This window comes from Phoca vitulina, unplaced genomic scaffold (assembly GCF_004348235.1).
Source record: "Phoca vitulina isolate PV1807 unplaced genomic scaffold, GSC_HSeal_1.0 scaffold55, whole genome shotgun sequence".
Taxonomy (NCBI): domain Eukaryota; kingdom Metazoa; phylum Chordata; class Mammalia; order Carnivora; family Phocidae; genus Phoca; species Phoca vitulina.
In genome coordinates, this window is record NW_022589758.1 from 4,758,680 (window position 1) to 4,785,231 (window position 26,552).

At 37.4% G+C, this 26,552-nt stretch overlaps 1 protein-coding gene across 1 annotated transcript in view; it reads left to right on the forward strand.

The window, feature by feature from the left end:
- CDKL5 (cyclin dependent kinase like 5) overlaps positions 1-26,552 on the forward strand; it is a 209,672-nt gene that overhangs the window by 64,518 nt on the left and 118,602 nt on the right. The window contains exons 2-3 of the mRNA XM_032389645.1: positions 13,040-13,263; positions 16,957-16,991. Of these exons, the coding sequence (XP_032245536.1) occupies positions 13,200-13,263; positions 16,957-16,991 (99 nt within the window). The 5' untranslated portion in view covers positions 13,040-13,199. The remainder of the gene's footprint in view (positions 1-13,039; positions 13,264-16,956; positions 16,992-26,552) is intronic.

Here is a 26,552-nt window from a genome sequence, read left to right on the forward strand (position 1 = left end):
ACATTGCATGGGGGTGGCAGGCAGGATAGCGAAGTAGAGACCGTTTGCCATAAGGCAGTGGGGGTTTGTAGTTAAGGGGGAAGGTGAACGGGGTGTGGGAAGTGTGAAATTTGTCTTTTTTTGGTACCTGTGTCCGGGTGTAAGTAACCCATTGGTCAGCTAGGGCTTATGGATATTTTCAGGTGAGTTGCCTAATGGGCCTATTTGTGTTCAGCCAAGAGGTAGGCGATCACTATGGACCCTTCTACCTTATTCAGGTTTCTGTTGTTCAAGTTGGCGGCCTAAAAGCAGCCTCTACATTCTCCATTTCTCTTTCATTAACTATTTTAAAATTGTCACTGTGTTTTTTCTTTTTTTTTAAATACCTTTAAAAAAATTTTTTTTAGAGCATATGCGTGCACCCACGGGAGCCAGGGAAGGGGCAGAGGGAGAGGGGGAGAGAGAATCTCAAACAGACTGCCTGCTGAGCGCAGAGCATGACTTGGGTCTCCTGACTCGGGTCTCCTGACTCAGGCTCTGTTTCATGACCTGAGCTGAGACCAAGAGTCCCACGCTCAACTGATTGAGCTGCCCAGGTGCCCTGTGTCTTTTGAATACATCATCTTCTTTTTTTTTTAATTTATATTTTTAAAATATTTTGTTTATTTGAGAGAGAGAGTGAGCGAGTGAGCGAGAGAACACGAGTGGGGGGCGGGGAAGGCAGAGGGAGAGGGAGAAGCAGACACCCCACTGAGCAAGAACTCCAGGATCATGACCTGAGCCGAAGGCAGATGCTTTTTTTTTTTTTTTTAAAGATTTTATTTATTTATTTGACAGAGAGAGAGAGACAGCGAGAGAGGGAACACAAACAGGGGGAGGGGAGAGGGAGAAGCAGGCTTCCCACGGCGGAACAGGGAGCCCGATGTGGGGCTCAATCCCAGGACCCTGGGATCATGACCTGAGCCGAAGGCAGATGCTTAATGACTGAGCCACCCAGGCGCCCCTGGATACATCTTCTAAATGTCTTAAATCTGTCCTCCTTTCTCTGTTCTGTTGCTTCTTTAGTTGAGATTTTCATCCTTTTGTGCCTTGCCTCTATCAGTCCAGTAGCGTTCTGATTAGTGTTTCTGCCCTAACCTTCTTTCTGCCTCCATGGTGATTTTTCTGAAACAACACTGATAAGTATTCACCTAAAAGGCTTCTCTTGATTTACTATTGTCTCTGGCAGAGGACTTCAAAGTTCTAGTACTGTATGTAGTTGAATCCTTTCTTTAAATATAGGGAAACATACCTGTGGCTTGGTATACAAGGTTTTTATGATTTAGTCCTAGCCTCATTTCTTGCCATTCCTGGACCTGTGCCCTGATTTCAGAGAAGCAGAATGACTTGAATTCTACAAATAGCCTTTTTTTTTTTTGCCTATTTTAGCACAAACTTTGCCTAGAATGCCTTTACCTTGTCTATTCAGTATTCTGTTCTTGTCTTAAAAATGTTAACCTTAATCTCCTGAGTGATAGTCTCTTTTGTATGTTAGTGGGATGACTCCTGGCAGAGTCCCTAGATAACTTTCTGGATGGGGCCTGGTCACCAGAAGGTTAAGCCATGATTAGAAGGTTAGAACTTTTTTTTTTTTTTTTAAGTAAGCTCTTCGTCCAAAGTGGGGCTTGAACCCACAACCCCAAGATCAAGAGCCATGTGTTTTACCAGCCAGGTGCTCCTAGTAGGTTAGAACTTTCAGCTCCCTTCTCCTACCTCTTACTGCTGGGGAAGGGAGAGAGGCTGGAGATTGAGTTCGGTTATCAATGGTCAGTGATTTAGTGAATCATGCCTACATAATGAAACCCTCATAAAAACCCCTTAAAGAACTGGGTTTGGGGAACTTTTGGATTGGTGAACACACCGATGTGCTTGGAGGATGGTGCACCCTAAGAGGGCATGGAAGCCCTTTGTGCTTCCCCCCGACTCCCCAATACTTTGTTCTATTCATCTCTTCCATTTGGCTGTTCCTGAGTTAAGTATCCTTTATAATAAACCAGCAATGGTAAGTGATGTGAAATGTTGGGGTTCAGGAGCAAACAGTCAAGAAAGAATTCTTGAGACGTCTTCAGTGCAAAAAGGGCAGTTGTATTAAGGCACCGGGAAAGGACCTGTGGGCAGAAAGAGCTGTACTTGGGTTGTAAGGAGCTGCCGATTATATACTTTCAAGTTTGGAGGAGGTTAGGGATAGTGTAAGTCTCTAAGGAATTTGGAAACAAGGTTTCCAGGACCTTGAGGGGTCATTTACTACTGCCTAGTAAAACCTTAGTCATGAGACCCTTCAGATGTATATCAGTGGGCCATATGTTTGGAGGATGATTGCTAACATATATCTTGGCACGGGTGGGGGCAGTAGGGGGGTGGGGGGTGGGTAGAGATAAAAGAAGTTTCCAAAGGGATTTTTACAGGATCGTGGAGGTTGGGCTAATGTCACGCTAAGGTTGTCTTTTGCCTTTAGCAAAGTATTCATGTTGTGGCAGTTGAGTTCCTGGAGGAAGGTCACTCTGCCTATCTCGAGTACTTGTCAATGGGCTGTAAATTATAAGGAAGTTTAATTTTCTTTTCTATATTTTGCCTTTGTTCCCCACATCAGTAAGTAAGTGTTTTCCTGAGTTCTGTGAGTCCTTCTAGGAAATTATCAAACCTGAGGAGGAGTTGGTGGGAACCCCCAAAGTTTTAGCCAAGTTGGACATAATAGCAGGTGGCCTGGGGACCTGGGACGTGTGACAGGTGTCTGAAGTTAAGTCTGTGGGACCAACCCTTTAAACCTGTGGAGTCTGATGTTAACTCTGGGTTGTTAGTGTTAGAATGGATTGTAGCGACACCCAGATGGTGCCAGAGAATTGGTGTTGGAAGATGCCACATATTTGGTGTCAGGGCACTTAACCCCAGTTTATAAATGGAAACAAACCAGTTATAATGTTTTATAATGTTTTCCCATAACTCAACATTAAGTTAGTATGTGGGAAAGCTGTAATTCAAAAGTCCTGTTAACCATAATTTTGTTTTGTTTTATTTTTTTAATTGTAATTTCCTTGAAGGAAAGAACCTATCTTTCCTTTTAACATACTAAATTTTAATTTTAATTTATTTTAAAATAAAAAATTTTTATTAGTTATGTGTTCAGATCCCTCTCTTTTTTAAAGATTTATTTATTTACTTTAGAGAGAGCGAGCAAGCACGAGCAGGAGGGGTGGAGGGAGAGGGAGAGAGAATCTCAAGCAGACTCCACACTGAGCCCGGAACCCAACGTTGTGCTGGATCTTACGAACCTGAGATCACCACCCCAGCCGAAACCAAGAGTCTGACACTCAACCAACTCCACCACCTAGGCACCCCTCAGATTTCTTGACCTTAATTGAATGCTTTCATCAATTAATTGCCTTGATGGATTGCTTGTAATTTTTACTGTTATTTGTTTGGTCAAAGTATTGTTACTCTTCTAAAGTTAGCAGGACAGAGAGCTGACTGAGGAAGTTTAAGATCTTTAGCTTGATTTTAAGTTCCTTCTATGTTTTATTTTTTTATTTTATTTTTTTTTAAAGATTTTATTTATTTGACAGAGAGAGACACAGCGAGAGCAGGAACACAAGCCGGGGAAGTGGGAGAGGGAGAAGCAGGCTTCTCGCTGAGCAGGGAGCCCGATGTGGGACTCGATCCCGGGACTCCGGGATCATGACCTGAGCCGAAGGCAGACGCTTAACGACTGAGCCACCCAGGCGCCCCCTTCTATGTTTTAAATAGGACACAAATATCTCTAAATAAAAATAACTTCCTCCTAACCCATTTGGAATATATCCCAGACTTTTTCATGCCTTGCGAGGTTGCTGCTGTCTAGTTATCATTACTATTTGTTTTTTCTCTTTAACATAAGTGACCCTCCCAGGAATAGTTTAATCACCAGATGTTTGGCTAGCAGCATTCTCCTTATTCTGGTTTTGCAGTTTTTCTGAAATAGGCTGAAAGGTAATCATGCCATTCCTTCCCTTGTTCTAAGCTGGTTTTACTCCATTGCTCTTGAAACTTACTTTGGTAAGTGATTTGGAATCATAATGAAAAGAGAGAGGGGAGGGTGTATGTATTTTATACTGGTCCCAACTTAGGAATTGACGATTTTGATGCTCATTTTCAGTTTGAGAGGTTCTGAGTTTTTAGAAATGAAATTGTGGTATTTGGAAGCTACAAGGGACCTTAGAGATCATCCAACAGAGGAGCTTTATTTTTTTTTAACTGAGGAAATGAAAGTTGTCAAGGTCAACTATAAGTCTGATACTTTGCCTTCGTGAGAAAAACCCAGGCTTTAGAATCTCTCTGATGTAATCTCCAGTCTGCAGTCACATCAGTTACAAGGACCACGAATCTGGATACATAATAAAGAAGATCAATTTGTGACAGCATTGACACTGTTTAGCCTGGAAGCCGCCTTTGTGAATTTTCCAAATTATTGGCAGTGTTTGAAAACACTTGATGTCTTCAGGTCCAGTAAACTCAACCATGTACTTTTATACTCTTCAATTAGTAGATTTTTCAAACTTCCAAAAAATAACAATAAATATCCTTTTTCAAATATAATTTTATGTAGAACCAGTATACAAAACAGATATAAGTGGTATTTAATTAGAATACAATTTTAAGTATAATTTTGATTTATTGGAAAATTAGTGAAAACTCAAATTTGTGAAATAGACCTATTTCCCTTCTTTCTCTAGCTTAAAAAAATTGAATGGATGTACCACAGTTCATTTATCCAGGCCCCTATTGATGCATACTTAAAGATTGTTTCCATTTTGCTTTTACAAACAATACTTCTGTGAATTATGTATGCTTATCTGTGTGTGTGTGTGTTTCTGATGATCAATTTCTAGAAATTTTTTTTTTTTTTTAAAGATTTTATTTATTTATTTGAGAGAGAGAGTGAGAGAGAGAAAGAGCACAAGAGGGGGGAGCGGGAGAGGGAGAAGCAGACTCCCTGCTGAGCAGGTAGCCCGATGCGGGACTCGATCCCGGGACTCCAGGATCATGACCTGAGCCGAAGGCAGTCGCTTAACCAACTGAGCCACCCAGGCGCCCCAATTTCTAGAAATTTAATTGCTGTGTCATTAGAATACGTTTGTTTTTAGTTTTGAAAGATATTATCAAATTAGCCTCCAAAAATTATATTAATATACATTCCCACCAGCAATGTATGAATAAGCATAATTTCCTCATGTTCTCATCGACATGGCATGTTAATTTTGTTTTTTGCTAATCTGAGAAATTGAATCTCACTGTAGTTTTTTAAAAATTATATTTACTTATTAAAGTAATGTCTACACCCAACATGGGGCTTGAACTCACAACCCTGAGATCAAGAATCCCGTGCTCTACCCACTGAGCCAGCTACGCACCCTGAATCTCAGTGTAGTTTTAATCTTCAGTTTTCATTATATGTAAAGTTGAGTAACGTTTTATGTGTTTAAGAGCCATGCACCCCGAATCTCAGTGTAGTTTTAATCTTCAGTTTTTATTATATGTAAAGTCGAGTAACATTTTATGTAAGAGCCATTTGTGTTTCCTTTACTGTGAACTATTTGTTCATAGCACTTTAGCACTTTGCCCATTTTATTTATTTATTTATTTTTAAAGATTTATTTATTTTAGATAAAGTGCCTAAGAGTGAGCAGGGAGAGGGGCCGAGGGAGAGGGAGAGAAATCCTCAAGCAGACTCCCGCTGAGCACGGATCCTGAGTTGGGGCCTGATCCCAGCACCCCCAGGATCCTGAGATCATGACCTGAGCTGAAATCAAGAGTCAGATGCTTAACCAAAGGAGCCACCCAGGTGTCTCCCACTTTGCCCATTTTAAAAATTGGGTTTCTTCCTATCTTATTAAGCAGTAGGAATCTTTTATGTGTTAGGATGAACTCTTTGTGATATAAGTTACAAATTCTTTTCCTCAGTTTTTTATTTTTCTTTTCCCTTTGGTTTTTGTCTGTTTCATTTTTATATATATCTAAATGCAAACTTAACATGGCTAAAGTAGAATCCTGGATTTCCCCCCTCCTCCCTTCCTTTAATCTGCTTTTCTAGTTTTCCTCAATCAAGAAACAACCTCCATCTACTCATAGCCCAAACTCCAAATCAAGAAGTTATCCTTGATTTCTCTCTCTCTCTTTTTTTTTTTTGAGATTTATTCCCTTTTGGGTGTAGGCACTGTGGGGTGGTACAGAGTACAGAGATTTGGAATAAGGCTTTGCAATTTTTTTAAGTAAACTACCCTCAATGTGAGGCTCAAACTCATGACCCCAACATCAAGAGTCACATGCTCTTCCCATTGAGCCAGCCATGCGCCAATCCTTGTTTTCTCTTATAGTTCCCATCTCTAATCCATCCTGAGTTGTATTGGTTTCCCCTCCAAATGTATTTCTTAATCTATTCATTTTCTTTATATCCACCAACTAAGTCCATCCTGCCCTAATTCTTCACCTGGGTGTCTGCTGTGGCTTTCCACTTGTTATGCCCCCAAACTGGCATCTTCTCTTCCCTGTAATGAGCCATCCACTTCTCTGTAGCTTATATGATTTTTTTCCAAACACATATCATCTGATTGTCATACCACCCCCTGAAATCACCCCTCCCATTGTTCAAACCCTCCTGTGTCTGCTTGTGTTTTATGATAAAGATAATTATAACTATGTAAAATAACCTAATCTATTTATCCAGTCTCACCTGGTACTAGGTTATTAACTACCCCACCCCTGCTACCTTTGAGTCTCTTGTCTCTGTCATGTTCCCTTCTGACTTGGGACTTTCACATAAATTGTTCTCTCCTGGAGCATTCCTCCTCCTCCATAAGTTTATGTCTAATTGTCCTACAGATCTTAGCTTACTGGACACTCTCTCTGGAAAAGCCAACCTTCCCTAATTAGGTGGCAACCCTCTTACAAGCCCTTGTAGCACCTTATATCTCTTTTCTATAGGACTTATATTTGCAATTTTATGCTTATTCTGTGATTCTTTGATAAACTCCATGAAGTAAGGAGTCTTGTCTGTTTCCTTTACTGATAAGTTCCTACTGTCTATTCCAGTGCCTAGCATATGGTTAGCTCTCAAGACATTTATTGAATGATTGTTTAATTAAAAGTTCACAGGTGTAGTGTTGTTTACAGAATGTACCATTTTACCCTTTCTGAAAAATGTGACTACTTTTGGTCTAGGCCAGTCTTCTTCATCTTTTCTGTAGGACTTGCCCAATACCACTAAGGTTCAGCAATCTCATCTCTGAAGTCTTAAAGCATTTCAGGGATGAAATGTATCTAGGCCACTGGTCTTGATTTCATTTAAATCCTGTGAGTGTTCTTCAACAGTCTTGGACTTCAGTTCCTTCTATCTTTTTTCAGGTGAATGTTAGTTTTTTGTTGTTGTTGTTTTTGTTTTTGAGTAGAGGACAATAACTTAGATCTATTTTCTGATCCACATCAACTCAGCATATCTAGGTGTGGTCCCCAACTTTTGTAAGTTTATTTTAAAATCAGTTATTTGGAATTTGGAGGTCAGAACAAATTATCCCATGGAAACCATGATAAAGTTGATACTTATATATTCATGCAAGTACCTTCAAAACCTTTTTAACCAATAGTGTGTCTTTTTTTTTTTTTTAAAGATTTTATTTATTTATCTGACAGAGAGAGACACAGCGAGAGAGGGAACACAAGCAGGGGGAGTGGGAGAGGGAGAAGCAGGCTTCCTGCCGAGCAGGAAGCCCCACGCGGGGCTCGATCCCAGGACCCTGGGATCATGACCTGAGCCGAAGGCAGATGCTTAACGACTGAGCCACCCAGGCGCCCCCAATAGTGTGTCTTAAATAGTACAATATTGGGGTACCTGGTTGGCTCAATTGAAAGAGCATGCAACTCTTGTTCTCAGGGTCATGAGTTTGAGCCCCACATGGGGTGTAGAGATTACTTAAGTAAAAACTTAAAAAAAAAAGTACAATATTAATTTGAACCCTGAATTTCTCTGATCTGAGTTGAGCTCTTTTTTTCAATCTGAATCATGAGGCCCTCGGAGTCTCAGAAAACTAAAGGGTTCTCTAGGATTGGCAGTGCTTAGGCGAAATATCAAGTAGCTGGGTAGAAGGAGATCCATTGAGTTGTTACTGAATTTCCTACCTTGTGGATGGATTGTAGAGAGTGGGGAGGTAAAGCTAGATTTGGAAGTTTGAAATGTTTATGTTATTAAACTGTATGTTACTCATGATAGTCAAATATCAGTTGGATTTAATAATGGGAATTGATTTATAGAGAATGGATTGATAAATCACTTTTTCTACTATTGGTAGAATAAAGGAAAATTATTAATTATGGGTGATGTGGTCTCATCTAGGAGGAAAACTAGTGCATTTTCTCCTCACTTATATGCAACACGGAGAAATTCTCCAAGGAGAGTAATTAGGATTTTTTGTTTTTTTGCAAGGCTGTGCTTTCCATAGACATGGTTTCTTTCTATACATGGATCATGAGTTTTAAGATGCTTTCAAACCATTTAAACTTTCTTATAACAAGTTTTGTCATGTACCAAATTCATTCCTGTGCCGTTTTCAGTAACAAAATGGTTCTCTCATTTGTATGTATAAAAACAATGCCAGAGACAAGAACAAAACTCATGATTCAACTGATTTTGGTACTCTCTTTGGGAAGAAGAAAAGACCTGTTGAGATGAAGATTATAATTTCAGCACAAAGGAAACATTCAAGGCCCAGGCAACTCTTAAATTCAATACTAATAATACATGAAATAAATTATAAGCCTTCCATTTCTGTCAGTTCTTGTAGGTACTTGCTTGCCAATACAGAGACAAGTTTGCTTAATTCTAGGTGTATTTCTTAGTGCAGAACACATCCACTTTAAAGTTTATTCTGTTACTTGTTTACAAAGTTAATACTAATAAAAAAAACTCAAGGTTTTTGAGAGATTCTTAGAATTTTCATGTTGGAAGGGATCTTAGAGGACATCTAGTTTAGTGCATGACTTTCCTACCATGGCCAGGCCAAACTGCATCCAGCGGCCTCTTCCTGCCCCCTGCTGGTCCCCTTCTTGTCTGCTATGCTTCAGATCACAGGTCGTCTTTGTTCCTTGAAATTGTCAAACTCTGTGGGTCTTTGTACTTCTGGAACGCTCTTCACCCATCCCTGTTCCTGTGGCTTGTTTCTTTACATTAAACAGATTTTGCTCAAATCTCAACTCCTCAGACAGGCCTTTCCCAGGCCACCCTATCTAAAAGAGGGGGGTCCCCCCCCCCCCCCCCCCCAGTTATCGAAAGACTGTTTTCTTTCCTTTGTAATACTTGTCAGTGCCTGGAATGATCATGTTTATTTGTTTACTGTCTCTTTCCCCTCATTAGGCTCCATGAGAGCAAGGGCCTTGTTTGTGTTGTTCACTGCTGTATCCTGAAGCGTCTAAAGTGGGCTGGCCCACTGCAGCTATCTGACAGATATTTATAAGAATGCATGAGTAAGAGATTTATAAGAATGCATCAGTAACCATTGATGGTTCATTGATGTCCAGTCACTACTGAGCTGACATCTGTCTCCTTTTCACTTATACCTCTGATCTTCGTTCTTCCCCCTAAAGTAATTCAAATCATCTGCTCTATTCCCTCTTTTTCAAAGAGTCTTCAGACATTTAGATGTCCGCCATCTCTCATCAAAGTCAAACTTGCCTAGTTTTCTTACCAGCTCCTTATCTGGTATAGTTTTAGAGTGTGGTCATCATCCAGGTTATCCATCACTGAGAGTTTTGGTCACTCAGATAACATGAAACTGTAATTCAAGTCTGTCCAAGGGCTGATTTATTTCTGGTTTCCTTTATCCTGGGAGTGTAGCTCTGAGGTTTCTGCTTTAAGTGAGTGGTGGCTTATCAAACTTCCTCCTTTTGGCACTCTTGCCTTTGACTTTTGCTTCTGGGTTTTTAAAGGTTTTAAGAGCTTTTTTCTCCCATTTTTTTTCTGGATCTTCAAGTGCCTGAGAGCTGAAACCATTTTGGGTGGTTTGGATTATATCTCTGGGTCCTATTCTTTTGCCTTGATTTCAACCAGCTAATTCTTTACAATCTTAAGTCTTTGGGGTTTTTAGGCTGTTTTAAAATATTTCCTCCAGTATTTGTATTTGTCCTCAAAGGGATTTCATCCAAATTATTTAGTTAGTTGAAGCTAAAGTATCTGAGTTTTTAGGTCTTAAAAATTACTCAGTGTTATTCATATAAAATTGTAGTGAAATCCAATTTGGCATACAGTTTTTTTCTCAGTATGAATACTGGTAGTTAAAAGACTGCTCTTGACACCTATGTTATGTATTTACCTCACACGTTTGAATTCTGATTCCCAGTTTGCATTACTCAATTTTCATTTCCATATAGAGAATAGGTGGGACCAAATGTTCTTTATATATACTTAGGTACATAACTTTTGGGGGGCTGGGTCTTCTTAGTGGGAATGATTTAATTTTTATCTCAAGGTTCCTTTGAAATGAGCCATGCCATTATTGGCAGAGTGGGATATTTAAATACTTCCTGGGTGTTCTTCCAAATCAGCTATAGAAAATAAAAGAATAATTCATTTTCAGAAGCACTCTGAGCATCTTTTACCTGTAATGTGACTGACTTAGATCTTCGTATGGCTGGCTCCTTCTTGTTACTGATATGTTTCAACTCAAATACCACTTTTTTAGAGAGGTCTCTGAGAAATTTTGCCTTTATGAATGATGTTTATTGTATGATTTTGTCAGATACTTTATCATGCTATAAACATTTAAAAGCATTTAATTATGGACATGCTGCTCTTTAGAAAGCTTGTATCAGTTTGTATTTCTACCATCAGCATGTGAAAAGGCACACTTCAAGTCAGTACTTTTCCACACCACATGGGTACTCTTATTTTTAAAAAGTTTCAGATTTCATAGGCAGCAAAGAATTTATTGGTTTTGATTTATTTTTTTCCTTTTAAACCAATATTTTGTGTTGGTACAGCTGTTATTTTTCATAAAGATGGGATAGTTTTTTTTGAAACAAAATAACTTATTTTTAAATAATTTCAGATTTAGAGAAAAGTTGCATAGATAGTACGAAGAATTTCCTGTTTCATAGACCCTTGACCCAAATTCCCCAAATGTTAACATTTTAATCATTCTTTGTCTCTTCCTCCATACACATGTACTTATTATTTTTTTCCTGAATGGTTTAAGTTGCAGACTTTATCTCTAAAAATGTTGGTGTTCGTTCTTTTTTTGTTAAAAATTTTTATTAGACTGTCTTATTCTAGAGATTCTGGGCTGCACCTTATTAATTCATCAATTGAACTATTATTGACATGAAACATTATTAGTTTCAAGTGTACAACATAGTGATTCGATATTTGTATATATTGTGAAATGATCACAGTAAGTCTAGTTAACATTCATCACTACACACAGTTACCAATTTTTATTCCTTGTGATGAGAACTTTAAAGATCTACTCTCTTAACAACTTTCAAATATATAATATTAACCACAGTCACATGTGGTACATCACTCATAATAATTTTAGTAAAAAAAATATTTTTTCTTGTCCTGGTTTAATCCAGTCCAGGATCATACATTATATTTAGTTATCACATCTCCTAATCTTCTTTTGTGGAACAGTTATTTGGTTCCCTGTCCTTTATAACTTAGACATTTTTAAAGAATACAGGACAGTTACTTAGTAGAATGTCCTTCAGTTTGGGCTTGTCTGTTTTACCTTTTTGGAAGGAATGCCACAGAAGTGACATTGTGTTGTATCCTATCAGAAGGCATATGATGTTGACTTGTTCTATTATTGACAATGTTAACTTTGATCACTTAATTAAGGTGGTGTCTGGCAGGATTCTTCACTATGAAATTACTATTTTTCCCCTTTTAATTAGTGGGTATTTTGTAGTGGAGCTACTTTGAGACTAGATAATATCCTGTTTTCCATCAAACCTTAAACCACTAGTTTCAGCATATGTTGATGATACTTGCCTGAAATAATTATTACCAGGGTGGTTGCCAAATGGTGATTTTCTAATTCCATCACTACATTTATTATTTGGAATTATACTCTCAGAAAGAGCTTTTCCTTCTCCCCTCATTTATTTATGTAAGTAAGGACTGGTGTGTTTTTATTTTATTCTATGGTTTATAATCTACTATTTTCATTTATTTTGTTTAGTTGTTTCTCATTTGACCAGAAGAGACTCCTGTGTCCTTCAGACATGCTCCTGTCATTCTTTGAGCATTACCAGCCTTTCTGGCACCACAAAAGTATATCCTGGGCTCATATTGTACTTTTCCTTGCTCTTGCCTGGGAATCAGCCATTTCTCTGAGGAAGCTGTTTCGTTTTATTGGTGCACTAACTGTCCTGGTGGGATGTTGGAGTGTCATTGCTTCTAGGCCTCCTCAGCAGACAGAGCTACGGAATATATATATGTGTGTATGTATATTTACACACACATTTATATCTATTTCTGCATCTTTATATTAAGAACTGAGCTCCTATGGTTAGCTCTAATTCCAAGCCTTCATCCTTTTCATATTTGTAACTTCTTTTTATGAGAATAAGAAGCCAAACTCTCATTATCCACAATGTATTTATTTACTTATTTGCTCAGTCCGAGAACACACATAATTTCATACCTCTGTGTAAAAACAAGTATATAAGTATAGTATTTGTTTATAAATAATTTTTTTTTTGTTTTTAGCTTGAGGAGAATGTGTAGTTAAAACATTGTTTTCAAAAGTTACCTGGAGTTAATTCCTTTCCCCCTGACTCCCCCTCCCCGCTTCAATGTGGTTATGTTATTCATTTCAAATACAGTTAGGTACATTTGTTTTTGTTCCATTTTGGGTTCTTCTCTCTTGCTATTTTTTCTTTTTTCTTTTTTTTTTAAGTATATGAAACATTAACATTTAAAAAAACTGTACAAAATAATAGGATAGATTATTAGAGTGCTGAATATAAAACTTAATGGCTTTTTTCTTTTCTCTTTCAGGGAATCATTTAATACTTCACATTAGAACAAATATGTGAAAGTCCCTGCCAACCTGTGAGAATTTCTTCCTTCGACATTTTGGTTCTACTTCACAACTTTCTTAGAAGTTCTTTCTTGATGCCATGTTCTGTGGCTTGCATCAAAAGAGGAGTTTGTCTTCATGAAGATTCCTAACATTGGTAATGTGATGAATAAATTTGAGATCCTTGGGGTTGTAGGTGAAGGTAAGTTTAGCATTCCTTGAGTTTCTGAGCAATGTATGTAGTTATACTTACCACTGAAAAAGTTACTAATTCAGATCCTGTTAATTTTACCTATATTAATTCAGATATGTGCTTAAGTGAAATATTAAAAATAAAATTGTGCTATTTGGGTTTTATTCTCCAATTGAAAGTTAATATTTTAAAGCCCTTTAAAATTTACTAAATCAGATATTTCTTAAGGCTGCCTTCATCTCTTTTTTCTTTTTTTTTTTTTAAAGATTTTATTTTTTTTAAGTAATCTCTACACTGAAGGTGGGGCTCAAACTCACAACCCCGAGGTCGAGTTGCATGCTCTTCTGACTGAGCCAGCCAGGTTTCCCAAGGCTGCCTTCATTTCATTGTTTTCATTAGCAATTACGGTTTCATAGTCTATAATTTTTTGTTACATTTTATTTTTATATCAAGTTTATTTTGGATAACTTAAAATTTATTTGTATAAGTTAAATTTTGCTTAATACATGGTAAATAAGTGAATAAGCTTCTATTTGTCTTTGAGAATGACAAACCACATTTTTATAAATTCTGAGGCACACAACTTGGTTATATTTTAACATTTCTGAAATCAGGATGTGAGTTATAATCCATAGCATGTCATGGTTTAATTGGCAGTTCTTTTTCCCCCCTAGTAGTACATAAAATAATGCTTATGATTAATGACATCATTAATTTGATGAAATATGGTAATTCATTTTTCATAAGTCTTCCTGATTTTCCTTCTTTTTTTTTTTTTTTTAAAGATTTTATTTATTAGAGCAGGAGAGAGCACAAGTGGAGGGGAGGGGCAGAGGGAGAGGGAGAAGCCAACTCCCCACTGAGCAGGGAGCCCCATGTGTGGGGCCGATCACAGGACCTTGGGATCATGACCTGAGCATGGGCAGACACTTAACCCATGGAGCCATCCAAGTGCCCCCCTGATTTTTCCTTCTTAGTAATTTTTGCTTTTGACTTAAAGATAACTTTATGGAGATTTTGAGAAATGATTCTGTTAACAGGGTATGAGTAATTATAATTATGGTTTCTTAGCATTTATTTATTTTTTTAGAGGGGGAAGGGAGGAGGAAGAGGGGCAGAGTGAGAGGGAGAGAGAGAATCTTAAGCAGGCTTCACGCCCAGCCTGGAGCCCAGTGTGGGGCTTGATCTCATGACCACTTGAGCTGAATCAAGAGTCAGAGGCTTAACTGACTGAGCCACCCAGGCGCCCCTAGCATTTATATCTTTAAAGCAAATGTTATAAAAATTTTTATTTTATGAATTTTCAAATGTGAATTTTAAAAGAAGTTTTGAAGATTTACCTGTGAACAGCAAAGCTGTTCTAGATTTTAATATTAAGTAGTTAAATCCTTTTCAAATAAAGAGAAACAATTAAAATACAGTCCGGGTGACTGGGCGGTGCAGTCGGTTAAGTGCCTGATTTTGGTTTTGGCTCAGGTTGTGATCTCAGGGCTGTGAGATCAAGTCGCACATTGTGCCCTGTGCTGGGCACGGAATCTGCTTGGGATTCTCTCTCCCTTTCCTTCTGCCCCTCCCCCTGTGCTCTTGTTCTCTCTCTGTCTCTCTCTTTCTCTCTCTAAAATAAATAAATAAATCTTAAAAAAAAATACAGTCTAATTATTGGGTGCTTGCTTTAAGGTCTGAAGTTGAAACTATATAAAAAGAATGGATCCTTCTCCCTTCACCAGTCAACTCCTTTTCCTTTTCTTCATTGATAGTAATTATGTAAATAAAATTCATTCTTTTTCTTTTTTTTAGTAATTTCTTTTTAAAAAGATTTTATTTATTTATTTGAGAGAGAGAGAGAGAGAACACAGAGGGAGAGTGACAGGGAGAAGCAGACTCCCCACTGAGCAGGGAGTCCGATGTGGGGCTCTATCCCAGGACCCTGAGATCATGACCTGAGCTGAAGGCAGACACTTAATCGACTGAGCCACCCTGGCACCCCAATAAAATTCATTCTTGATATCTTATCTACTGTTTTATATAGCTGCCTTTTTTTGTTTGTTTTTTTCCAAAGTGTTATAATTAGAAACTAATGCAGTAAAGCTACTGATTGGAGCCAGTCAGCTCATAGGGTGTAGCAGGGTTGGAATGTTTCAAATTCTGGGCCCCAGTTTTCTGGATCACAACCTTGGTTTTCTTAGTATACCTGTAGGTGATCATCTCCTTAGGAATTAGCTCAGATTAACTAAACTACTAGAGTGCTCAGAATATGTCAGTTTTAGTTATAGTCAGAACCATCATTGCTATATATTTTTTCTTTGTAAACTACCTCAGAAATACATATATATTATGGAAACTAAAAACTGTCTAGTAAACTCTGCATTCCTGTAGCCTGGGCCGTGTGTTTTCATTCCATCGAAAAACTGGCATGAGCAGTTAAAATGGGATTGAAGGATTGCCTGGTGATTGTGGAATTAAGTTGGATGGTTGTAGTAGCTGATTCTGTCCTGACTATGATAATAAGATTCATCCATCTCCACCAAAGTGAGGGAGACTTGTTCCGGTTCTCCAGATTCTGTTTGAGACACATTTCCCAATTTCATCTCTCTGAAGTTCCCTTGTCATAGATGTATGCAGACTTTGTCTGTCTGTTAATGTTCTTGACATTTCTACAAACCTCAAGTTACTGTACATTACATTTTTTTTTTTTTAGATTATTTATTTATTTATTTATTTGACAGAGAGAGGGATAGCGAGAGCAGGAACACAAGCAGGGGGAGTGGGAGAGGGAGAAGCAGGCTTCCCGCTGAGCGGGGAGCCGGATGTGGGACTCGATCCCAGGACCCTGGGATCATGACCTGAGCCGAAGGCAGACGCTTAACGACTGAGCCACCCAGGTGCCCCTGTACATTACATTTTGATTCTGCTAATTAGGTTGTCACAGTTTTAACTCTAACTTCAGTTTCCTGGGTACCTTGCTGTCAACTCTGTTCTGCCTCTAAAGAGGTTTTTCGGCTAGGTAAGAGGATAAGTAACCCAAACTGTAGTGATGAATCTCATCAAAGTATACCAAAGAAAGTGGAAGTGCTTGGCTATAAATGGCCAGAAAGCCTTGGACTACTTATGGTCTGTGCCTTTGCACTGAGTCTTTATTTATGGCAAAAATGTAGCAATTCCTACTAGTTATTAATTGGAATGCTTAAGCCTATATTATTCTGCCTGTCAGAAAAGACATTCCAGTATCCTGGAAAAGTACTTAAATGTCTCCTAGGACTGAGAACATATTTGGTAGGCTTGGTACCTGAGCTTACTATTGGGAAACAATTAGCTTTTAAATTTTACGTTTTCTACAGTCTTGAGTTTTTTTTTTTTTTCCATTTACTCTTAAAGTTCTTATGTCCATATCTTGTCTCCAGTAATTTTAAGCTTAAATTTAAAACGTTTCAAGTGAAGTTTTCTTTAAAAAGAGAAACATTTAAAAATACTTGTTGGGTAAATGAGTTGCTTATACTCTTGTTTTATAAAAAAAAGATATATACTAAATATCCACATTTTGTTTGTATGAGGCTCATTGCATTATCACTGCAGGGTATTGTCATTTTAGGAACCATTATTATATCAGATACTGATAGCCAATATAAATGTAATAGAACTTTTATTTCTCTAAGAGCTATGGTTTGTATATGTCCCCTAATTTTTTATTTCTTTTTATTGTAGGAGCCTATGGAGTTGTACTTAAATGCAGACACAAGGCAAGTACATGGTTTTTAAAAAGAAAATAATGTATATGTTTAACTGTTTAGAAACTAATGTATTGTTCTGTGCATGTGGGCATATAATTAAAACTGTCTGGCTACGATAATGATGCTTAATGAAGTAGAATGAACATGTGAACCTAGAAAAAGACTACTTTTGGACAAGCTTTATCATGATTAGGTAGTCATTAGTTATTTGCAGTCATATGCTGTTTTTTCTCAACTGCCCTAGTGTATAGGTGAAAAGCTTCCTAATGGGAAGAGAGAAAAGGTGATATAGAAGAAATCAAGGTAGTGACAGATTTATGTTCAAGTGCTTATGAGCAAGAAGAAGTTTCATTCAGTCATTATTTTTCACGTAGACCCAGTAACTTACAGTGCTTGGTAGATCTGAATCCAGATTTCGAAAGGTAGCAGATAGGTGTTTGGTTATGAAATAGGGCTTCAGATAATTGTGTATGATTATCATTATTGGTTGTAGTTGATCACCCTTGAATAGCCTTGAAATGGATCTTACTATATAGATTATTTACTATACTATATAGTATAGATTATTTGACTGTTATCACCAATTATTCAGGGAAGTTATTTCAGGATTCCCATAGCTGTTGCTCAGTGATAAGCATGTTTTACTCAGAGACTAAGGTGGCAAGTGTTGCAGCTGTAATAATTTTAAATGTTAGGTTAAATATTTTCCTGTTATGGTATACCTAGTCTGAGTATTAGTATCTGCCTCATGCTATTTTGTGTATAATTTTGTTAAGACCAAAGATTAAAGTTTTTTGTGATATTTTCTAATGGAATTATTTATATCTGAGATGAGTTTAAAAATTTAGCTCAAGACATAATTTAAACTCTCAAATCTATCATGACATATATGTATGTGTATATATGCATAAATAAGATACCGTTTTTATGTTTTTTTCTTTCCTGTTGTACAAAATAGTATGTTTTGGATATAAGGCTTCATGACAGTTGATGTATTTTTGGGTTTTAGATCATAAATCTCTTCCATTAATTTTCTATTCTTAAAATTGGGTGTTCAAAGTATCTATGTTGGTAATAGTTACCTGAAGATCTCTGCCAGTAAATCCTCAAAAAATGGTTTGAATACTGTGGTTATTGATTTAGGATGATTAAGAATTTAAAATAATAAATTAAACACAATCAAAATAAATTTAGCACCTTGAATACCTCATTAAGGAATATTACTGCAGTTGGAAATTAAACAAATGAAAAGCTCTCTAATGAATTGCTATACTGTTAATGAGTTGCCTTGAGTTATAATACATTTCTGAAGCTTTAAAAAAAATAAAATTCCTTGGTGGATACTACTCAGGGGAAATAGGTTGTAAATTTGACTCTTTAAATAAACATAATACTTCCTTTTATACCATGGCTCTGTTTATGTAGCATAATAAATGGACGCTTCAGTTCTTAATCTTAATCTTTGAGTTTTAAAATTGAAAGATTTCTGATACATAATGCAAATCTTCTAACAGTGTTTTCTCTCAGTCTTGTCCCACTTCTTCCTATGACTGTTTCCCCTATACTTTTTTTTTTGACCTTATCTAAGCTCTCTTTGTGCCTTTTATGTAAAAATAAACTTTACTAGTTGAATATATTGTTTTTATCTTTCCCTGTGTCTGGTTTATTCGTGTATGAAGATATGTTTGTTACCTGTACCTGGTTCTCATAATGCACACTGTTAATCCCAGCAAGATGGGCCCATAATGAAAGTAGATGAGAACAGGTTATCTCTGCTCTTGGGAAACCAACTCTAAACATGAACTCAGATTCCTAGGGCAGTTTGAGTTAAAAGGACAAATAAACCATAGTTTTCTTGCTCTTGTCTGGCTTACGGTCTGAAGAGGTAGAAGAGATACTTGAAAAAATAACCCATGAGGTTGCTGCAAATGACATTGCATCTAAAAAATATCTCTTTTCACTGCCCTTCACTAAATGAGGGACTCACAGACCAGCTCTCCAAGTATTGTTGCTTTTTCCTTTACATGCATCTAAAAAGATATTGCTGGATGGAAAATGTAAAGCTAAATTAGTGCCTACCTCAGAGTAATATAAAACTCTTTTTAGAATCTGAAACCGTTTAGTCATTAGACTTGTTAGAGATATATCCTCTTTTCAGCTAGAATCAGAGCTTCAGTCTTTTCCGCATTATCCAAAAAGAGAGAATTTGATGCTTCTAAGATTTACCCTTTGGGATCAAACAAATGGACTACTATGAAATCTCATGTTATATTTAAAAATGGATATAATCCTCCCTGTTGTACCCATGATATGTAAAATAATCATACCTATATATTTTGAATAGCTTTTATTTATTATTATTTTTTAAGATTTTATTTATTTATTTGACAGAGACACAGCGAGAGAAGGAACACAAGCAGGGGGAGTGGGAGAGGGAGAAGCAAGCTTCCCGCAGAACAGGGAGCCCGATATAGGGCTCGATCCCAGGACCCTGGGATCATGACCTGAGCCGAAGGCAGACGCTTAACAACTGAGCCACCCAGGCGCCCCTTGAATAGCTTTTAAAGACTTAATGAAACGCTTATAAAAATGTATAAATCAGGTCTGTATGATTACGTATGCGTAGGTACGTGTGATCACTTATGCATCAATTTGATCTCTTTTGGATAAGGTTAGCTGTGGGTGTATATATAATTAAATAATTCCTAGCGCATTATATATTTGAGCAAGTATGAAAGAAAGTTATTGTTTTAAATCATATACTGTTGCAAGAAATTTAGAGGTCATGTTTATAAACAAATGTATCTTGTCTATTGTGAACACAAAGTGGTATTGGGTTATTCTAGGCCAAAGACCATACTTATTAATTTTCTGAAACAAATGCTGAACAATTAAAAAAGAAATACATAACTGTACTCTCTTTTTCACAGCTTCTGTTTATTGTATATATGCACATTGGCATATATATGAAAATTCTTAGCAGTAAGTGTTAAGCTACTTAACGGCACCTTAGGACTACTCACATTTGGAAGAAGTTCTCATTTGGACCTTTACTCTCCAGATATGCATTGCTGGTTCTCTTTTTATTTGCATGTCTGCTTTGAAGTGCTTATGCTTATTTTACAGCATACTTTTCTTTGCAGAAACTCAGAGAGGTCATCCTTACAACAAAGTCGGGCAAATGGAATGTAGTGACATAGGGAGATGTGATTAGAACTGGAGACAAGGCTTTGTGCAGCCTGATTGAGAGAGGTTGGGGGGGCAATGCTAATTGATCCTGGGACAAGGAAGTGGTGATTCATGTATTTCCTTTCCTGTGGCTGAGGTTGACATATGAGAAATTTTTGTTTGTTTTGAAGTGGTAGGTGACATATAGCTAATTACACAAAGGCATGAAGAATCCAGCATTGGGGTAGAGCGTAGAAGTATTTAATACATAATAAAGTTGACTTAAATTATAGAACCAAAAATGAACGCCACTGTAGAGAGCTATTGTAGAGTACCAGGTCCCTGTGGAAGGATTAGAGATGATCCCAGGGGTTTGTGCTAAACTGAAAAATCACTGCTATTATTTATATGACTTACAAACTTATAAAGGGTATGTAAGTTTTGGGGGAGAAATAATGAGTTTGGCTTTCATAAAAAAGAATAAAATGGCAGCAGAATACCAAACCTGATAATAAATACCACATATTGAGCATCTAACGTATGCCAGTTAACTCTGCTAGATGTTGTCCATTTACTACTCACAACAGCCCTACTCTTACACCGTTTTACAGATAAGAAAGCGGAGTCATTAGAGAGGTTCTGTGTTAGGGCCAAGATTATGCAGCTAAGAAGTGGTGGAACCAGGCTTCGTCTGATGCCAGAAATCACTAACTTGAGCATAACTGTGAAATGTTATGGACCTCCAAGGGGGGGTGCAGAGCAGAGTTAAGGGCATGCCTTAAATAGTTGTACCGAAAGGAGTGGGAGGCAGACATCTAGAAAGCAAGGAAGAAAGATTTTTAAAAATGGTACTCACCAACGGTGTAAAAATCCATAAAAAAGATCCATGATGATAAGGATTGAGGGATGAGAAAACCCATTTAATTTAATATTGTCATTTATTGATGACCCCTTTAAGTGAAATGGTACATTGAATGCCAAATTGCAGGAGGTTAAGGAAAGAGCAGGTTGAGAAAATCCAGATTGTGCCATTTTTCTCTTTTGAGGGTTGAGAAATTGAGATTGAGAGTAGTAGGAGGAATAGATGTGATTAAATATTCACTAGTCAGGAATACCCATATTTTGCCCCACTAAAAAGCATTCTTGGGTTATTAATCACTTATTATGCACAATTTGTCTTTTGCTATAAGCGTTCATTTTTAGCATGCATTATATATTTTGAATTACTGATTCCTGTTTTTCTTTTTCAGATTAATTTTGTTTTCTACAAAAAAGCTGAATGGTGATTCGGTCATTTTTAAAAATAAAAAACAACTATTTTAAGCAGATACTTGAGAGAAAAGTCAATGAACCATCACCAGTTTAACAGATTATTTATAGTGTGCCATCTAAAATCGTAGTTATTTTCTACTAAAAATAAACGTTGTTTCAGCTTTTTTCCACATTATATGAAAGAAGCCTTAAAAATTTTTTTTAGATTTAAGTTTTACAAGTGAATTGAGCTTTTAAAACACAACTTAAAAGAGATGAATCAACAATGGCAAACTGAATATATGGGATTAATTATATTATTTTCTTTGTCATTACTTTCCTCCTTATTTAAATATAAGTAGGATGTGGATTCCTGCTTCTTGTGTACAAAATTTCTACCATCTGAAGAAAATTAGAGGCTTGGGTTTTTAATAAAGATTGTAAGTAGCTGGAAATATTTCAGTATTATTTCACCATAATCATTTTTTTTAAGTAATCACACTTTTCTAAATGACTTTAATTTACTGCAGGTTATGGAGATTAACGAGATGCCACTGTTCAACTGGACATTGGGTCAGGAACAAAGATCATAGGAATTAGTGGGGGAGGATATCTTCTGTCTACTCTTAAAGGGTCACTCATAAACCATTACTTCTGTGTGGGTTCCTCTCTTGACCTAGCTTTTCTTGCTGATCCAATTAATTGTAGAACAGTTTCTGGAACACTACGAAAGTCTTTTAAAAATCATACTTCTTTGTATTATAATATTCTGTATTTCAGATTCTGCTAAATTTAAATTTAATTAATTAACATATAATGTATTATTAGTTTCAGAGGTAGAGGTCAGTGATTCATCAGTCTTATATAATACCCAGTGCTCATTACATCACATGCCCTCCTTAATGTCCATCACCCAGTTACCCCATCCCCCCACCCCTCTCCCCTCCAGCAACACTCAGTTTGTTTCCTATGAATAAGAGTTTCTTATGGTTTGTCTCCCTCTCTGATTTCGTCTTGTTTTATTTTTTCCTCTCTTCCCCTATGATCCTCTGTTTTGTTTCTTAAATTCCACATATGAGTGAGATCATATAATTGTCTTTCTCTGATTAACTTATTTCGCTTAGCACAATACCCTCTAATTCTATCTACGTCATTGCAAATGGCAAGATTTCATTTTTTGATGGCTGAGTAGTATTCCATTGTGTGTGTGTGTGTGTGTATACACACACACACACACACACACACACACACATGCTACATCTTCTTTATTCATTCATTAGTGAATGGACATTTGGGCTCTTTCCATAGTTTGGCTATTGTGGACATTCCTGTTATAAACACTAGGTTGCAGGTGCCCCTTCGGATCACTACATTTGTATCTTTGGGGTAAATACCCAGTAGTGCAATTGCAGGGTCATGGGATAGCTCTAGTTTCAACTTTCTGAGGAACCTCCATATGGTTTTCTAGAGTGGTTGCACCAGCTTGCATTCCCACCAACAGTGTAGGAGGGTTTCCCTTTTTCCACATCCTTGCCAACATCTGTCGGTTCCTGAGTGGTTAATTTTAGCCATTCTGACTGTTGTGAGGTGGTGTCTCATTGTGGTGTTGATTTGTATTGCCCTGATGCCGAGTGATGTTGAGCATTTTTTCATGTGTCTGGTGGCCATTTGTGTGTCTTCTTTGGAGAAATCTCTGTTCATGTCTTTGTTCTTTGGGTGTTGAGTTTGATAAATTCTTTATAGATTTTGGGTACTAGCCCTTTATCTGATACGTCATTGCAAATATCTTCTCCCATTCTGTCAGTTTTCTTTTGGTTTTGTTGACTGTTTCCTTTGCTGTGCAAAAGCCTTTTGTCTTGATGAAGTCCCAATAGTTCATTTTTACCTTTGTTTCCCTTGTTTTTGGAGACGTGTCTAGCAAGAAGTTACTGCGGCCGTGGTCACAGAGGTTGCTGCCTCTGTTCTTCTCTAGGATTTTGATGGATTCCTGTCTCACATTTAGGTTTTTCATCCATTTTTTTTTTTTTAAAGATTTTTTATTTATTTATTTGAGAGAGAGAGAATGAGAGAGAGAGCACACGAGAGGGGGGAGGGTCAGAGGGAGAAGCAGGCTTCCTGTGGAGCAGGGAGCCCGATGCGGGACTCGATCCAGGGACTCCAGGATCATGACCTGAGCCGAAGGCAGTCGCTTAACCAACTGAGCCACCCAGGTACCCGGTTTTTCATCCATTTTGAGTCTATTTTTGTGAATGGTGTAAGGAAATGGTCCTGTTTCATTCTTCTGCATATGGCTGTCCAATTTTCTCAACACCATTTGTTGAAGAGACTGTCTTTTTTCCATTGGATATTCTTTCCTGCTTTGTCCAAGATTAGTTGACCATAGAGTTGAGGGTCCATTTCTGGGTTCTCTATTCTGTTGCATTGATCTTTATGTCTGTTTTTGTGCCAGTACCATACTGTCTTGATGATTATAGCTTTATAATAAAGTCCAGAATTGTGATGCCACCAGCTTTGGTTTTCTTTTTCCACATTCCCTTGGGTATTCAGGGTCTTTTCTGGTTCCATACAAATTTTAGGATTATTTGTTCCGGCTCTGTGAAAAAAGTTGATGGTGTTTTGATAGGGATTGCATTGAATGTATAGATTGCTCTAGGTAACATAGACATTTAACAGTATTTGTTCTTCCAATCCATGAAAATGGGACGTTTTCCCATTTCTTTGTGTCTTCCTCAGTTTCTTTCATGAGTGTTCTATAGTTTTCTGAGTACCGATCTTTTGCCTCTTTGGTTAGGTTTATTCCTAGGTATCTTATGGTTTTGGGTGCAATTGTAAATGGGATCGACTCCTTAATTTCTCTTTCTTCTGTCTCATTGTTAGTGTATAGAAATGCGACTGATTTCTGTGCATTGATTTTATATCCTGCCACATTGCTGAATCCTGTGAGTTCTAGCAATTTTGGGGTGGAGTCTTTGGGTTTTCTACATAAAGTATCATGTCATCTGTGGAGAGTGAGAGTTTGACTTCTTTGCTGATTTGGATGCATTTTATTTCTTTTTGTTGTCTGTTTGCTGAGGCTAGGACTTCTAGTACTATGTTGAATAGCAGTGGTGATAGTGGACATCCCTGCCGTGTTCCTGACTTTAGGAGAAAAGCTCTCAGTGTTTCCCATTGAGAATGATATTCACTGTGGGCTTTTTGTAGATGGCTTTTATGATACTGAGGTATGTTCCCTCTATCCCTACACTGTGAATTCAGAGTTTTAATCAAGAAAGGATGCTGTACTTTCTCAGATGGTTTTTCTGCATCTATTGAGATGATCATATGGTTCTTGTCCTTTGTTTTATTTTTTATTTTTTATTTTTTATTTTTTTTTAAGATTTTATTTATTTATTTGACAGAGAGAGACACAGCAAGAGAGGGAACACAAGCAGGGGGAGTGGTAGAGGGAGAAGCAGGCTTCCCGCAGAGCGGGGAGCCTGATGCGGGGCTCGATCCCAGGACCCTGGGATCATGACCTGAGCCGAAGGCAGATGGTTAACGACTGAGCCACCCAGGCGCCCCAGTCCTTTGTTTTATTTATGTAGTGTATCACATTGATTAATTTGTGGATGTTGAACCACCCTTGCAGCCCAGGAATAAATCGCACTTGGTTGTGGTGAATCATCATTTTAATGTACTGTTAGATCCTATTGGGTAGTATCTTGGTGAGAATTTTTGCATCCATGTTTATCGGGGATATTGGTGTGTAATTCTCCTTTTTGGTGGGGTCCTTGGTTTTGGGATCAAGGTAATGCTGGCCTCATAGAATGAGTTTGGAAGTTTTCCTTCCATTTCTATTTTTTGAAACAGCTTCAGAAGAATAGGTGTTAATTCTTCTTTAAATGTTTGGTAGAATTCCCCTGGGAAGCCATTTGGCCCTGGGCTCTTGTTTGTTGGGAGATTTTTGATTACTGCTTCAATTTCCTTGCTGGTTATGGGTCCGTTCGGTTTTCTGTTTCTTCCTGTTTCAGTTTGTTAGTTTGTATGTCGCTAGGAATGCATCCATTTCTTCCAGATTGCCTAAGTTGTTGGCATATATTGCTCATGATATGTTCTTAATAATTGTTTGTTTTTCTTTGGTGTTGGTTCTGATCTCTCCTTTTTCATTGATGGTTTTATTAATTTGGGTCCTTTCTCTTTTCTTCTTGATAAGTTTGGCCAGGGGTTTATCAGTCTTATTAATTCTTTCAAAGATCCAGCTTCTTGTTTCGTTGATCTGTTCTACTATTCTTTTGGTTTCTATTTTATTGATTTCTGCTCTAATCCTTATTATTTCTCTTCTGCTGGGTTTAGGCTTTATTTGCTGTTCTTTCTCCAGCTCCTTTAGGTGTAAGTTTAGGTTGTGTATTTGAGACCTTTCTTGTTTCTTGAGAAAGACTTGTATTACTATATACTTCCCTCTCAAAGATTTTGAACAGTTGTGTTTTCATTTTCATTTGTTTCCATGAATTTTTTAAATTCTTCTTTAAATTCCTGGTTGACCGATTCATTCTTTAGTAGGATGCTCTTTAGCCTCCATGTATTTGAGTTCTTTCCAAATTTCCTCTTGTGATTGAGTTCTAGGTTCAAAGCATTGTGGTCCGAGAATATGCAGGAAATGATCTCAGTCTTTTGGTACTGGTTGAGACCTGATTTGTGACCCAGTATGTGATCTGTTTTGGAGAATGTTCCATGTGCACTCGAGAAGAATGTGTGTTCTGTTGCTTTAAGATGGAATGTTCTAAATATATCTGTGAAGTCCATCTGGTCCAGTGTGTCATTCAAAGCCCTTATTTCCTTGTTGGTCTTCTGCTTAGATGATCTGTCTATTGCAGTGAGGGGGGTATTGAAGTCCCCTACTCTTACTGTATTATTATTGATGTGTTTTTTTAAATTTTATTATTAATTGGGTTATATAATTGGCTGCTCCCATGTTAGGGGCATAAATATTTACAATTGTTAGATCTTCTTGTTGGATAGACCCTTTAAGTATGATATAGTGTCCTTCCTCATCTCTCAATACAGTCTTTGGTTTAAAATCTGATTTGTCGGGACGCCTGGGTGTCTCAGTCAGTTAAGCGCCTGCCTTTGGCTCAGGTCATGATCCCAGGGTCCTGGGATCGAGTCTCGCAT